This window comes from Poecilia formosa, unplaced genomic scaffold (genome assembly GCF_000485575.1).
Source record: "Poecilia formosa unplaced genomic scaffold, Poecilia_formosa-5.1.2 Scaffold5, whole genome shotgun sequence".
Taxonomy (NCBI): Eukaryota; Metazoa; Chordata; class Actinopteri; order Cyprinodontiformes; family Poeciliidae; genus Poecilia; species Poecilia formosa.
The window spans coordinates 263,868-279,628 of NW_006799944.1; the positions used below are offsets into that span (position 1 = coordinate 263,868).

At 35.8% G+C, this 15,761-nt stretch overlaps 1 protein-coding gene across 4 annotated transcripts in view; it reads right to left on the reverse strand.

The window, feature by feature from the left end:
- The window catches only part of edil3a (EGF-like repeats and discoidin I-like domains 3a), a 136,421-nt gene that overhangs the window by 45,498 nt on the left and 75,162 nt on the right, over positions 1-15,761 (reverse strand). For all 4 annotated transcript variants that reach the window (XM_007562314.2, XM_016676703.1, XM_007562333.2 and 1 more), the window contains one exon: positions 4,921-5,102. In XM_007562314.2, the coding sequence (XP_007562376.1) occupies positions 4,921-5,102 (182 nt within the window). The remainder of the gene's footprint in view (positions 1-4,920; positions 5,103-15,761) is intronic.

Sequence of the window (15,761 nt, forward strand, 5' to 3'; positions counted from 1 at the left end):
TCTGTGTGTGAATATTCTCTATTACGAGTTTTACTTAGTTAATATAGAGACCTAATTAAATGAACCATAAAAATATTCTAATTTATTAAATATCACTGTGTTTTTAAATTATTTCCTTTCTAGGACAGTAAATCCTAGAATGCTAATTTTAACAATGTGATGTAACTTTAGAGTTAAAATGACATAGTAAAAAAAAAAAAAAACTGTAAGAGACATACCACAGAGGTATGTTTACAGATTTTATATTATGTTGGTTTATCTCATAAAACACCAATAAAATATACAGTAAAAAACTATACGTTGCCACACAAGTTTATTTGTTTAATTGAACAGCAATAGTTTTATATGGCCTGAAAAGAAAACGCGTAAAGGAGGGTGAAATATTAGTAAAGTATGACCTGGTCAGTTTTGTTTAGGATTTCCCTATGATTTGACCAAGATGGTAAAACTAATAATCAACCAAATCTCTTTTTGTATCAGATTCAAATAATTGCAACATCTTTCCTAATGAGTGCAAAGCAGTAGAAAGAAACAACCATTAAAACTTACACAATCTGCACAATAACAGTGGGATAAACACAAAATTAATTATTTTTTTTCTGATTTTGGTCTCACACCAATCAACCCAACTATGTAAATCCAGTCATATGTATCTGAATAAACAACAAAACCCAACGGAGATCTGCATCCCAACGTTATCTTTAACCATGTAACTTTCATCAAAATATGTGTACACCCGCTTAGCCGTCAGAGGTGATTTGTATTGTTTCATTTTTCCAACACAGCTGGCTGAAGCAATATCTTGCTGATATTGGTGAGACCGGCAGCATATTTCCCTTGAGTGTTCAAATGCAATTTTGCAAGCAGGATATGGCAAGGCTGTTAAAAAAAAAAAAAAAAAAACTCACATTCCTTCACTGCATACGTGTGTAAACCTTTAGCAACTACACAAAAATCAAAAACCCACAAAACAAAAATAAACGCATATTTAGTGTATATTTTCTCTAAAGCTCCATAATGTGTTAAATGATGATGTTTTGCTTTGGTTTAAAACTGATGAAGAACTGATAGTGGGTCTTGAATTAGCTAATGTAAAAAGGTTTAAGGTGATGCATCAGAAAAATCCTAAAAACAACAAACTAGAAGCAAATCTAATAAAACCTGACAGGGTTGTAACCTGGCAGTATTGGCATGTCCTACATCAGTTCACTCCACAAAGACACAACATTGACTGTTTAGCCTTATGTCAGTGAATTTTCATGCCTGTGAACCTCTGCACTCATGTCTCAATTACACACGCCTTCCACAGAAACACAAAATGTCCGTACCGTTGTGTTTTATATGTGGCATTATTAATGTTTTATACTCCTTTATTCTCACAGTGCCAGATTTTCTGTTTTTATCTTGCATATTGATTTTTTTTCCCCTAATTTCCTGTTGCTACATGTAGCTTATCTCTCCCCACCATTCTGCTGTTTTGTCGCTTTCCTATCATTCTTCTCCTTCTTTTACTTTTCATTGTCTGTCACATATCTGAAGAAAAGTGTTTTCCTGATTCAAAACTTGCTTTAATCGCAAGTTATTCAAAAATGTTCAATCTAGCTAAAATATGCAAACCAATTTAAACAGGGAAGCAAAAGTAAATTTCAAGTGTTGTTTCAGGTTTTTTTTTTTTATTCTGTATGGAGGACTGACCTGTCTGTGGGTTGAAAATGGGGATGGTGCTAATCTAAGAACAGGTACATTCTGGACACCTTGATGTCCTGGTAAATTTCTTATGAATATTAGCTAATAAAGCTTAACACAATAATTAATTTCCTATTAGAAAAAAAATAAAGAAATAAATGAAATTGCTATTACTTAATGCATATGTTTTGATCCTGAAATTGTGGTGGAAATTTTTATATTGTTTAACAAAAGTTTTATATTTTTCTTATTGTATGTATTGACATGGAAGCTTGTTGACTGCTTACTATGTCTGTTTTGATTTGCTTTCCTGCTTTCCGCTCAGTGTTAAGTGCTGCCACCACTGTGTCCTGTACAGCTAAGTCTCCCCACCTTTTCTGTTGCTTTATTATAAATATTTAATTGGAGTTTGGTCATGGGATTGTAACCAGAACTTATAGTGGCTATTACGAATGAAATGATCCTTTTTGGATTAATATAATACTTAAAATTTTATTTTATTTCATGGCATGATCATACTTGCTAATGGTTTTATCTGTAAATGCCATCCCATTCAAACATTTTGCGCTAAATATAGTTTTATTCGCACTTCCCTATCTTTGCTCCATTGTCAGAACTATGCTTTCATAAAATAAAACAAAATGCATAATTCTTTAAAATATGAATTTCATTTGATTGATTCAAAGGAATTACCTTCTTATTATGTGAAGAAGAAAACCCCTAAATTTGTTTTTCAAGCACAAATCACTTAGGATAACGCTGGCTAATCTGTCACTTTGGTGATGCTGTCAGAAACTCCTGAGTCTGGAGAATTGTGCAGCTGCTGTCAGAGTTAATTTATTAGTTCCTGACTGTGAATCTACGAAGATGGAGATCACAACTCTGAAAAATGATTGGCAAATATACTTTGGTTTTAAAATTATGAGTTTTAGCTGTGTGATAGTAAGTTAGTGATTTTTCACTGATTGTCCATTCAATCCTTTTGAAATCGAAAGATTAACATCAGTGATATTTGCTTCAAAAGTTGTTTTTTTTTACCTTTATCAAGTACAGAATGTACCTGTGATGCAATTTCTTTTTAGACATGCTGACATTTTCAAACCATTTTTTCAAAGAACTATTTTCCTTACTGAAAAAGACAAGATAGAAAAACTGTCTGACTTTGAACGACAGAGGAAGAGAGATGTGAGATATTTCTAAATCATCTGTTAGTTGGTAAAATATGTACTTTTGCCTCTTTTTACCGTATACCACCACACAAAGAGCTGCTTTGGATTTGACCATTTGATCTGTACAACAGCTTCATGTCAGATTAGGAGGGAAGACATTACATTTTAATGTTTCTATTTTATGTAACATCTAAATGTTAGTGAAATGTGTTTTCTATATTTAATTTACTTTTATTAATCTTGCTTACTTTATATTTCCATGAAGCACTTTGAATTATGTTGCATATAAATTGAGCAAATCAAATAAACCTGTTTTGCCCTGCATTCAATTTATCTGCGTTACTATTTGATCTACTAAGAGTAAAACAAATAGTATAAATACCAATAGTAAAAATTAAGAACAAGAAAAAGAAGAATATATCACTGAACATTTGATGTTCTATATTACAAATAATGTAAACTATTAATGCGTTGGACATAATTGGAAAACAACAGAAGTTATTTTGTGCATGAAATCAAATGTCACATTTACCATCCTTCTTGTATGATTAATTGGGGTGTAAGAATACATCCAGCTCGCAATATGAAAAATGCTACATTATTTTGGGATTACGGCATACAGACAAGGCGACATTTAGAAATGGTTTTGAAAAGACTAAGAATCCCCATTTTTTGATTTACACAAACTAACTAAAGGCTTCACAAACCCAAAAAGTTATGCATTGATGACTCTGAAGTTAGTGTGCAAAAATTGAGTCTCTAGCAAACAGAAAAAGAAGATATGACTTTACACTGCTTATGTAGACATAGACTCCATCGATTTCCTTTAAACCATTGTTTCATATGAACACAAACTATCTTAGGGTTGGACTTGGGAAAGGGCACAAACAAGGGAGGCTATTTGCAACTCCTATTGATCTATTTTGTGCTTTGAAAATAAGCGCTGCCTAATAGCGCAGCAAGAATATTAACTTCAACAAAGCCAGAGAAAAAGAAGAATTTTAAACATCAGTGCTTGTTTTGCAATAAATATGGATATCTTTTCACATTTGCATGCTTGTTGTAGATAAAAGCCCTGTAGGAGGTTACTGAAACGCTGCAATACAAAAGGGAAAAAAGTTGTGATTTTAACATGAAAATTACACTGTTAGAACTTGGATCAAACATCAAATGTATCACCCACTAATTTACAGAGCAAACTTCACACATTTAAAAAAGAATTCATCATATTTCTATATTAAGTGTCTTCGTTTTAACCTTAAAAACCTTGCTAAGCTCTAATTATTATCCAGAATATCAAGTTATTGAGGTATAAATTATAAGTTAGATTTGTGAAATGTCACATTTAGGCGAGTTGTCTAGGGGTGGGACATTACACCCACCTCCCCAGAGGAGATACCACGTGATTTTTGGGTTACAACATAAAGGATACTGCAAGATGATTTTATAATTTTCAACAATAAGACAATACATGTCCAAGGAAAACTTTTTTTTTTTGGTCAATACAAACTGGCTAAAAGTTTCAGAATTCAAAAAGTTATGAATTGAAGACTTAAATTAGCATACAAGATCTGATTAGATTTGGCAATATGTATATATAGTTCAGATATCAGACTGTTACCGTGGTTGACCACTCTCGATGAATTACAGTATGTACTTCACATAATAACTGCAGGCAGCCAGGGCCTTCAGTGTTAAAACTGAACTGTTTCAAGGAAAATAAGGGTATTCGCATAAATTGCAGTGGCTTTTTTCAGATTGGAGTCAAGAAAGAATTGAGATTGAACTTAATTTTGTAATTAAAATTATTTGACCACGTCAAAATGTTTGAGCAAGTCATTCACTTTCATAATTGACGTCTGCATCTGTTCTGCACTCTACTTTGCCCTTTTTATGGTTCTTTGTAAGTGTGGAGTCAACTATGAAATGCAAGTAAAACTTTACTATTTAAAGACACAACCAACTAGGGGCCTGTATTTAATTAAGACTGCACCAGTGCCCTAATTTAGTTTTCTCGAGCCCAGAGCTGGCTTTGCGTGCTGGCCGTCCTGTCACTGTGCTTTACCTGGATCCATGGCCATCTGTCATTCTCGGCAGCCGTCCAGGCGTTGACCAGGCCCTTCTTGTTGAGGCGTGCAAAGTATGGGTACCACTTCTGCAAGCCAAAGAGAGCACGGTGGGTGGAGGAGGCTGTTATCTGTTGGTTGGAGATTATGCCACCCTCCATGCCCAGTGGTCCAGAGCATTCTGGGAAAAGAAAGGAGGGAAGACAGATGAAGCTTTCAAAACTTGCAAATAGTGCAAGCAGACTACATTTGATTTTCCAAGTGCACCACAAGATTGCAGCTGTAAGTTTCTCTGCCATATGTTTTATTCCACTCTTTTATTCCTAAGAAAAACTACAAATTGCTATTTTCCTGAGCCTGTGCAACCCACAATTAAAAACTATTGTTTCTCTAATCTTTGTCCCTATGTCTCAATAACTTAGATAATTGTGAAAAAGGTAATTTCTTTCAGCATCTCACTTCGAAAAATGTTGCTCGCGTATTAAATCGATTCATTGCATTCAGAGGGACACATTTCAAGTGTTTATTATGCGAATTTAATTGATATGGTTTACAGCTAATGAGAACTCCCATTTTCTTTTTCAAATTTGAATTAATAGTGGATAACATAAAAAAATGTCACATCATAATTTTCTGCAGTAACATCACAATCACAGTTTTATCATGGTTTTTCTACATAAAATCAAAGCTCTTAAGAGAAAAAAAATAGAAACATGACACACCATCTATTAGTGCAAGGAGAATTTCTAATCATATTCCTTTCTGCTACATACGTCAAGCAGAACATTAAAGAAATGTTGCTTTCAACACAAAAAGTAGCTCGAGTTTCAAACTGCCCTCTGACTTTCTGCAACATGTTGACTTCTAATATGCAAAAGCATCAAAGTATTTTATTATCTTTATTGTATTCATCACATTTACCAGTTAACCATCAATGTCACCATTATCATGGGAGGCTCTTGTAGGCAGCAGCGACAATTTTCACAATTTCATCACCAACATAATAAACTTGCAATGTCTTCAATGTTAAATCCTTCATGTCAGGGAAAGATTACACACATATATCTGCATTCAGACCGTTTTTCTTTTTTTTGTTTTAGCAAGGAGGTTACTGTAAGATGTTTAAATTAGCCTTATGCTATTTGAAGTTCAGAACGTTTATGTGTGGATAAGGGTTTGATTGCAAAGGTTTGCTGTATTGACTCTATACATAAAACATAAATTCTCAAGATTTTATTCTGGCTGCCCTGCCGAGAGCAATTGCACCTTCAGACACAATAAATCTGACAGGCTTATAACCAATTAAACAGGCAAACTAGACAATTTTGAAGAGTGCAAAGATCCAGACAGAAGCTTATTTATGCTTCAGGTAGCACTTGGTGGTATCTGGGGGGTTTGAACACCCCTGTGTTTCTTTACTCTTTAGCCTTCTGCTTGAATATGCTGCAGCACGACTCAGAAATTAAAAGTACTAAATGTAATTACCCAATAATTTAATTTTCATCTATAATAACATTATACTACAATCATGGTATTTATTGAAACCCGTAGAAATTATCCCAGCTCCATCTTTTTGTAGCTGAAGTTAAAGGAAATAAACAAAACTTTGATTTGAGCAAGAACCTGGAACTGTAATGTACATATGGGATGTTTCTTATACATTATCTCACAATGTCTTTGCTTTGTCTTCTCAACATTTTATAAATCTTCACAAACTAAGATCATAACATCTACCACCTCTATTTTTAATATTTCACAACACCAAAAAAAAAAACAAAAAAATATACTGAAAAGTCTATCAACTGAAGAATATGTCCATGTACCGTTCAGCGCATGCATTTGATATTTGGCCAGAGGTCACTTTGCATGAATTAGGTGGCCATAGTTGTGATTTAGCTCCTTCACACTGTTGGCTTTGTTATTTCTCATTTTCATCTTCTTGATAAAAACCCCATAGTCTGGATTTAGTTCAAAGTTGCCAATCAATGATCCACTGTGACATCATGGAAGTTAAATTATATATTGATGTGTATATATATATATATATTGTATATATACTGACACAAGGACTTGAACAGATACAGAATAACCCATGTCCTGTATGTCAGTGTTGACTCCAACTGTGGTCCTGGCTATTTGAAGCTTCCCTAAAGTCTTGAATGGCCTCGGCTTCTACGCATTCTTCTGCCACACTTTTTTCTTCCATGCAACTTCCCATAGCACTATTTGAGCAGCCAGCTTCTTCAGCAGTTACCATTTGTGGCTTTCCCTTTAAGTGAAAGTATACTCAGCAACTGTTAAGTCAGCAGTCTTTCCCATACTTGTGTAGAATCCCAGCTCTTCAAAACTGAACCGATAACTTCACTTAAACAGCACATATGTGAAAGCAGCAAAACAGAGTTAGCGACGTCTACATGACGGGCTTTTGCCTTTGACATCCACGAGATGGGCTTTGTTTATTTATCTGTGATAATAAATGTAGGTTTACCTCAAAACAAGAAATGTCCCACTGTTTTAAATATAGCAAAGTCCTGAAAAGCCAAAACTGTAAACAATCAAAGTTGTCTGCTCACATTTTTACAAAACTATTTCAAAGATTCTCCATATTGTTTTTCTATCCAGAACAAAGTCCTTATTGTTTTTCTCCACAGGAAATGTGGCTAAGGCTGCCCAACTCTTTTCTTTTTTATTTGCACAATGTTAAGCATCTAACCATTCACAGCATTCAAGTGAGAAAGAAAAGAGACAAGGATCTTTAAGTAAGAGAACAGCCGGTTGTGTTTTCACCCTTAATCCTGGCTGTCTGGACATGCTGTGCTTTTCATTAAACATGCCTCCAATAAAATAAAAAAAAAGGCAACTTGGTAAGGTTAATTTGGAGACACGTAGGTATGAGACAGAGTCAGGGAGGCACATTCTTTACACAATTATTAACAAAGAAGATTAAAAGATTTAACAAATTATTCACTTGGAAAACAGATTCTCGTTTCTTTTTGCTTTCCTCGTGAACACAGAAGATTTTCTAAATTTGCAGTCGCTAAACAGTTTCTTCCTCCAAAATAAACAATTTTCAAACCACACAGTTTAATCTTAAAAGTTACAAAATAACTTTAAAGACATCAATAAGACATCAGACGAGAAAAGCTCTTATTAACACTGAAATACTTCAGCTTTGGTGGAAGTGTTGGTTCAAACACTTTTGGCTCATTGGCATAAAAGTATATAAGGCATCACTTTAGTTAAGAATCTTCCAACCTGAAATAACTGCTGTAATAAAATTGTTCCCTTCAGTGCCTCATCATAAAAAAAAAGCTTTATTTAAGATATTTTACTTTTTCACCCCATAATTGGTAATAAACTGCATTTGCATTCAACACATTTTAAGCCAAGGAAAAGCCTGGTGTCTTTTTGCTTCTTCAAGCTGACAAAATAGCTCCCGCCATAAACAGCATCCCAGCTTTACTGGAGGCTTAGGCATATTATTCGTGACAGATGCTTAAGTTTTAATTAGACCATAAGTCATGTAAATAGTAGTCATAAATGCAAAGGATTATAGCTGGGAAGAGATTTTTTGTTTTCAAATAAAAACGTTATATGCTGCATTCTCAGCAATAATGTTGGTTCTCTCCTGAAATGTAGACTATGTTTAAGGTAAATCAAGTGTAAAAGGCATCCACAAGAAATAAACGCTACTGGTGCTTTCCATTGGAATAGCTCACATACTTTGGCTATCGTTGGTGGAATAATTCAGTTCAGTCAGCCTGAGGAAGGGTTCGGGTGTTTATTTTTTTCCTACATCCTGTTCATTGGCAGTACTCACACCGTTTCAGTACCGTTTAGTTCTCCCTGACATCTAAAAGTCATGGAAAGGAAAATGAAAATAAACATTAAAAAAAACAAAAAAACAAATTTAATTCAGTTCAATTTATACAGCTGAACTTTGTTCAAGAATGGATGCATGCATATCAAAACATTGCAATGTAAATTATTAAAGGTTTATATTGCAATATTGGAAGATTTAATTTATGTTCATTTCGATGATTATGAGTTACAGCTGATGAAAACCCAAAGTTCACCAACAGTCTTACTGGAAAATGAATTATAATCTTCAAGAAGGTTGGGGAAGCATTGGGAGCTAAAAGCTGGATATCTCTTCTGACTTAGGACTCAAGTAAACAGGCTGGGTCACCAGCAGTAGATGGCATGGCTGCCCAAATCATTGCTGACTTCGAAAATCTGAATAATGGGTCTCAAGCAATCAATAATAAGTCATAAGAACATTGCTTTTTGGTAATAGATGTTTTTGTGAATTGTGTTGCCTCTAAATATCATATTTACCTTATTTGACTACTGTCTGCTAGTGTATTTCTGGCTACCAATACTTAAACAAATCTGCACTAAGCTACAAAGAAGGAGAAGACTTAATTGACTTCAAAGTTTCCTAAAAGAGTTTAGGTATGTCATAGTCAGACTTTAGTCAGAGCCCAGGTGGAACAAACAGACTGAAGTGAAAACTGCAAGTGAACTGTGTCCATGCAAAGCAGCCTTAAGGGGATGCCTGAAGCGGTGGCCACTGGAAAGCTATGATGGACCCTTTACTATTAAAACAAAACTCCTACGGAATTTCAAACTCTGTGCTCACACACAGAGGGAACAGACACACACACACACACACACACACACCAGCAGACAATGAAACTGGCAGCATAGAGAGCTGTAAGAGAGCTTTAACCATGCAGGAAAGTCTAGAGTGAGAGAAGAATGGAACAATGAAAACAACCGCAGCACAACTTATCCAGCTGCTAAAACTGTAGGGTCTTAGTCAACAGGAAGTCTTAGGAGACACTGAGTAATGTCTGAAGAGAGTCCAGGGAGTATCCACTATAGACTGTAGGAGAAGTAAGAGAATATCCAAATGGATATAGTGTGTGGCCCTGTATTTGATACATTGTAAGATCATTTTTCCAACAAGTACTGCTGCTCATGGGGCCCAAAGCTAAGGCCCTAAAAGAGGCACTGTTTTTGGGTTATGGGTGAGGTTCATGACTAAAGTATGAACTGAGTTTAGGTTAGGTTTAGGGTAACAGCCAGGGTTAGACTGTAAAAATAAATGGAAGTCAATGAAAAGTCCCTGCAAAGATAGGGAAACAGAATAAGAGTATGCGTGCGCGTGTGTGTGTGTGGATGTGTGTGTGTGTACAGTGAGTTGAGAGATGTGTTCATGCATTCCAGCATGGCAAATCAATCTTGCTCCAGTGGTTCATTCTATGTGACTCACTGCTTCCAGACTGGTGTAGGTGGATACACAGGCTTCCTGCTGGAGCTCTGAGAGCCAGCTGATTTTTCAACATCAGATAGATCAACTTAATTTGAACCTCTTCAAAAGTCTGAGTGTAAGCAGCTTTTATTTTTGTACATTCCATCTCTATTGCAATTAAAGGCTTGAAAATATTCATATCTTTGTAGGATCTTTCAAAGCTCTTTGGTCATAAATAAGCCTGCACAATAATCATACTAATGATATGCTGATGTGAATTCCCATACATTCTGACTCATGATACATTACATTTCCTCAATTAAATGTCAAACATCTTTATGCTAAAGAGCCAAAATAAAGCACAAATTAGTTTACATTTATTTTGTCCCCCATTAAATATATATCTACCATTTTTCAACTATAATGAGCAAGCTGGCTGTCAGTTGGGAAGCCTAATGGTGTGTTTGAAGACTGAAGTATTAATTCTAACAGTGCATAGATTTATTTGAGCATTAAATTATTTCACAGAAAATTGCATTTGTAGTAACAATATATATCAGCCCGTTTCCAGATCTACACGAGTGGCTTTGAACTGCAAGTCAACATAGGTTCAAGACTGCTAGTAATTAGGAAAAGTGTACTCGAAAACTGAGAAACATAATTCTCTCCCATGACAATAAGAATGATCACTTAAATACCTTATGCATAACTTTGCAGCATGAGAAACACGTCCTGGAATCTCAAATGTGAATGTATACTCTATCAAAAAGGCCTATAGAACAAATAGAAGAGGACTTGAATTGTGCCACCACTTGTGCTTAAACTGGATGTTAATCTAGAGATGCTCTGTGCCACAAAGAAGACTGGATTAACAAACACCCTTTGGCCAAAATATGTGAAATCAGGGAACCTGTCTCTAATTCAAATGATCTGCAAGTCTGCAAGATTATGGGTTTCCTAATCTGCCAATCGCTTGCTTCAGTGGGAGAAAGCCATACCAGCCACAGCAGTGGTTCAGCTGCACCAGACCCAAGTCCAGCTCAGAAATGATACTCAGATGAGAATTTTTTAGTATTATTATTGATTTAGTCAAAAGGTAGTGCTAAGGTAATGTTTTCCTCAGTATCCTTGTTGATGAGCAATTATAGGAGCTGGACAGGACAATGAGGGTGCATCACACTATTCATATATGGTGATGGTGGCAAGCTCCTGGATTGCAGCCACAGCTACCCTGGGACGGACTCACAGGAGCAAGGTTGCCATGAACGGGTATGACTGGGTCGTCTGAACACCACCAGCAGGCAAGATTGAAGTGTCTTGCTCAAGGACACAACAACTGAGATATATGAAGCAGAGATTCAAACAGGTTCAAACAGGTAACCCACCAATTACAGGATAAACTCCTACCATTTTTTAAAAATGTGATGATCTCTGCTCGCTGGTGCAAACAACCAGAGCCAGAGTAAAATAGGGACGGGGCGACCGCAGCCACGTCCTGTAGTGCAAAAAGGCCTTAAGTGAGCTGCCTAAGCAATTTTTCTTCCAATTTAATGTTCTTGAAACCGTTCAAAGTTTTCCACAGTTCAATAGAAAGATAATCCAGAATTATTTGAATTAGTTATAATGTCCTTCAAAAACTGCCTGAAAATTATTTGCAAGCATTTTGCAATAGACTATTCTCAAACATTGTTTTAATGAAAGTTAAGTCAGTCCTTGTTGCAAAACAAAATAACTTCTTCATATTTCAATACACCTTTTTAAGCATGACCTGGTCCATTAGAGTTTTGTGGTTGAGTTCTAACTCATACACCAATGATGACATTCAGGATGTTTTTATTTATTTAATTTTCTGACAGTGATTCAATAGATTTGACTTGGAGGAATCGGATTACATATGCATATGTTACTTGATCCTTTATATGTGCTATCTCATTTTGTTCCATCACATAAAACTCTAAACAAATATGTTTGTGGCCCTATGTGATAAAATGTGAACAATTGTTTAGAGACTTTTTAACTGTGCTGCATAGTGGAACGTTTGGGACCACGCGAAACAAGTTTAAGTAGGGATTTCCAATTTGATTGACTGTAAGTGTGTGCCTCCAATTGGCTTGCTCTCATTGGCTGTGGTAGTTCTTACTATGCTAACAACAAAAATCTGAAATTCTGCAGGTGAAAAACAAGGGTCTTTTTTATTTTTTTTTTTTCCTGTACAGGCTGACATATTGGACTCATGTTATGCTGTGTCACCGTAATATAATATTTGCCTAGATGCTTTACCTCTTTGGTAGCGCTCTCATGGGCTATAATATGTGGATGTTGTGACAAGACACCACTGCAAAGCGACATTCCTTTTCACCTTGTGGCAATGATGGGCCAGTCTTAACGAGCTGCCTGCCAGTCGTCCGTCAGTGCAGCAGAGGCAGCTGGCCCCCGGGCCTTGCCCTGCTGCCCTCTGAGCATATATCAGCCTCGCAGTAGCTCACATCGCTAACACCAACACTGGCGTGCAGTGACAGCTGAATCCATCTCCCACAAGCTCTGCCTAGACCCTTGCAAATTACTACCCAACTGAAATTAATGCCAACATAACAATACTAATGAGCATGCGGCAGTAAGAGTTGATAAGGGAAAGAATGATAAACAGATGAAACAGATGTCAGCCATACAGCAGGGCTTCAGCAGGTGACAAGTGAGGTTGGGGAAAAGGGAGAATATATATTTATGTGCTGTTAAGTTTTCAAATCTGATAGGCAATTGAAAGTCACTGAATTTTTTTTTGGATAAAATAGAAAAAAAGGGGAAAAAAAAGTTGAATGCCCTAAGATTATTAGTCTAAGATGCCCTGAAATTATATAGAAAAAACAGTTTTCTTTAGATGCTAGATTGAGTCATTAGAGTCAAGATAATGTAGGACAGTTGTAAGCGATTATTGTAGTAATATTATATGATGATTACAATTTGTTTCTTGCATATCTAGCAGTGGTTTGTCTTGGCAGTGAAAAGACCTGATGCTGCTTTTTACTTTTCATCTTCATTAGCTCAGAGATCTGTACAAAAACACCAATCTCTGTCACAATACAACAAGCAACAGTGACAACTTCACCAACAAAGAAGCATAGAGTGTAAATATGCATTATTTGCATAAAACATTGCCCACACACAGTGTGCGCCTATGGAACAAATCAGAGAAGAAGACATGTGTTTGTATCAGATGCATATATCAGATATTCAATCAGTTAAAACAGTCTTCATCTTCTCCAGAAAGGATAAACCAAACAAACAGCCCTCACAAGAAGATCCTGCTTTTTTAATGACATTTTGTTTTTCTTGGATGCAAAAAGGGAACATCCTAAGGTTGGAACACAACCAGTCCTTGGCTCTCACATATCTGGGAAACATGCTTCATCGGTTATATTAACATTTTTCTGGATATGCAGAAAGAAAAACTGCTTTGTTAAACAGTCACATCTGATCCCCTCCACCTACATACATTTTCCTCACAAGTATAATTTTATCTGACACCTCAGCATTCCTATGCCTGAGAGTGAATCTCAAAAGGTCAATGTTATAAATCTTTATCATATAAAAGCACAGCAGACGGTATCTAAATCTATTCATCTGGGATTTGATTTACACACAGTGTGTTTTATATTGTATTATATTAGTACTAAATGCAAATTTTGATTAGAGAAAAGGTACAAAATTAAGTTTTTTTTAAACACCTTAATGCAATTTTACTTTAGTACTTCCTTTATAAAATAAATAAATAAAAATAAATAAGAAAAAGAAGACGAAGGAACTTTTGGGCTGATTTTTGGTGGCAAAAAAAGCAAATTATGAACACCAGAAAAAGCAAAAGCTGCCCAGACTGGTCAATTTATAGATAGATACCACTGTGTTACACAGATATAAACAGCCGTTTAACTCCACTCACTTACACATATTAAGAGCACAAAAGCATTGTGAAACATGACAACCCCTCACAATCATGTCCTCCTCATGCTCAATTATGATAAATAATCACATATCAGTTCCCATCTTTGGGTAGGAAGAAAACGAGACAAAGAAATCACTACATAAACCAGCTTTTGGTCTGATATGCTGACCGCCAAGAAGATTTCACGTTATTTATATATGACTGGTAATGTCCAACCATGGTGAGTCTGTGTGAATTGTAGCCTTTGTTTCCTGTTTCAAACTGTAAGGAGTTTCACTTGGCGTAGTACTCTGCAGATGTAGCCCATTTGCTTCAAGGTTTGGCATGTTATACATTCAGATATGCTTGGGTTGCAACAAGTGGTTATTAAAGCTACTGTTGCCACCTTATCATCTGAAGGCAATCTGGCTGCTTTCATTTGACCGCTGGCATCAAGAAGGCATTTTAATACACACAACTGCTGCATACTGGATTTTTTATTTTATTTTATTTTATTTCCATTTTGCACCATTCATAAGCAGATCTGCAATTTTCAAATTACTCAGACCAGGCCATCTGGCACCGGCAACTACGACAAAGTAATTTAGGTCCCTATTCAGCTGCTCAGCTTGGACCTCAGTACGTCGTCTTCACAACATCTAAATGGCTAAATGCATTTTACTTTTCACATGCGATTGGTTGATTTTCTATTTGTGTTGTGCAATTAAAGAGGAGTACTTAATAAAGTGACCAGTGAGCCTAAAAATGCACACATCAAATGGTGTGCATTTGATGTGTGCACTCTATCCAGAACTCTATCCAAGGCTTGTTTTAATAACCTTCTTTCTAGTGAATAAACACATTTCTGTGAAGTGGTCATCCAGTGAATGGTATCCTGCACATGGCTGCAATAAATCATGAAACAAAGCTGATGTTATTTCCTCTCTGTGGATAGAGTCCTGAAGTGGTTTTTCCAAAATATTTCAGCTTAACGCAGCTCCACAATGAATAAACTTACTAATAAAAAAAGAACAAGTACAACATTTAAATCCTTTTGAATGGTCTGTATGGTAGAGACTTCCTACCATACAGACCATACCATGTGACACCAGGGATGGATTTATGATTTTATTGATTTAATAGCCTTGATGTGAACCAGTTATTTAGTGAAATGTGATTAAATTATGTAGTGCTGGTCAGTTTTTAACAGCTAGAAAATACATTTTTGGCTGCTGATGGCTGGTTCATATGGAGTGAATTTAAAATTGATGGTCAATTTTCAAAATCTGTGAGGCCACAAACATAACAATAAAATAACTTAAATGTAGTAGATTTTGTCTTATAGTGTGTGGTGTGTAGCCACACAGCAGGAGCAACAAGCCACGCAAACTGATTTCATTCAAACATTCAAATGAAAGACGGGAAATTTCACAAAAACCCTCGAGACCAAATGTGTGTCCAGAGTTCACAAACACGGCCAACTGGGAAGAAGCAAAGGTGATAGTTTGTGAACTATATTTAATAGAGAAAAATCAATATATCAGACTTGTACAACTGGCTTCCTGGTGTTGTTGTGTCTTCTGTATTTTGGATTCCCCTCTGAATCAGAATTTGGACATGTATACATTTCATTCACAAACCAAATGTTTAGCTTTTAATTACAC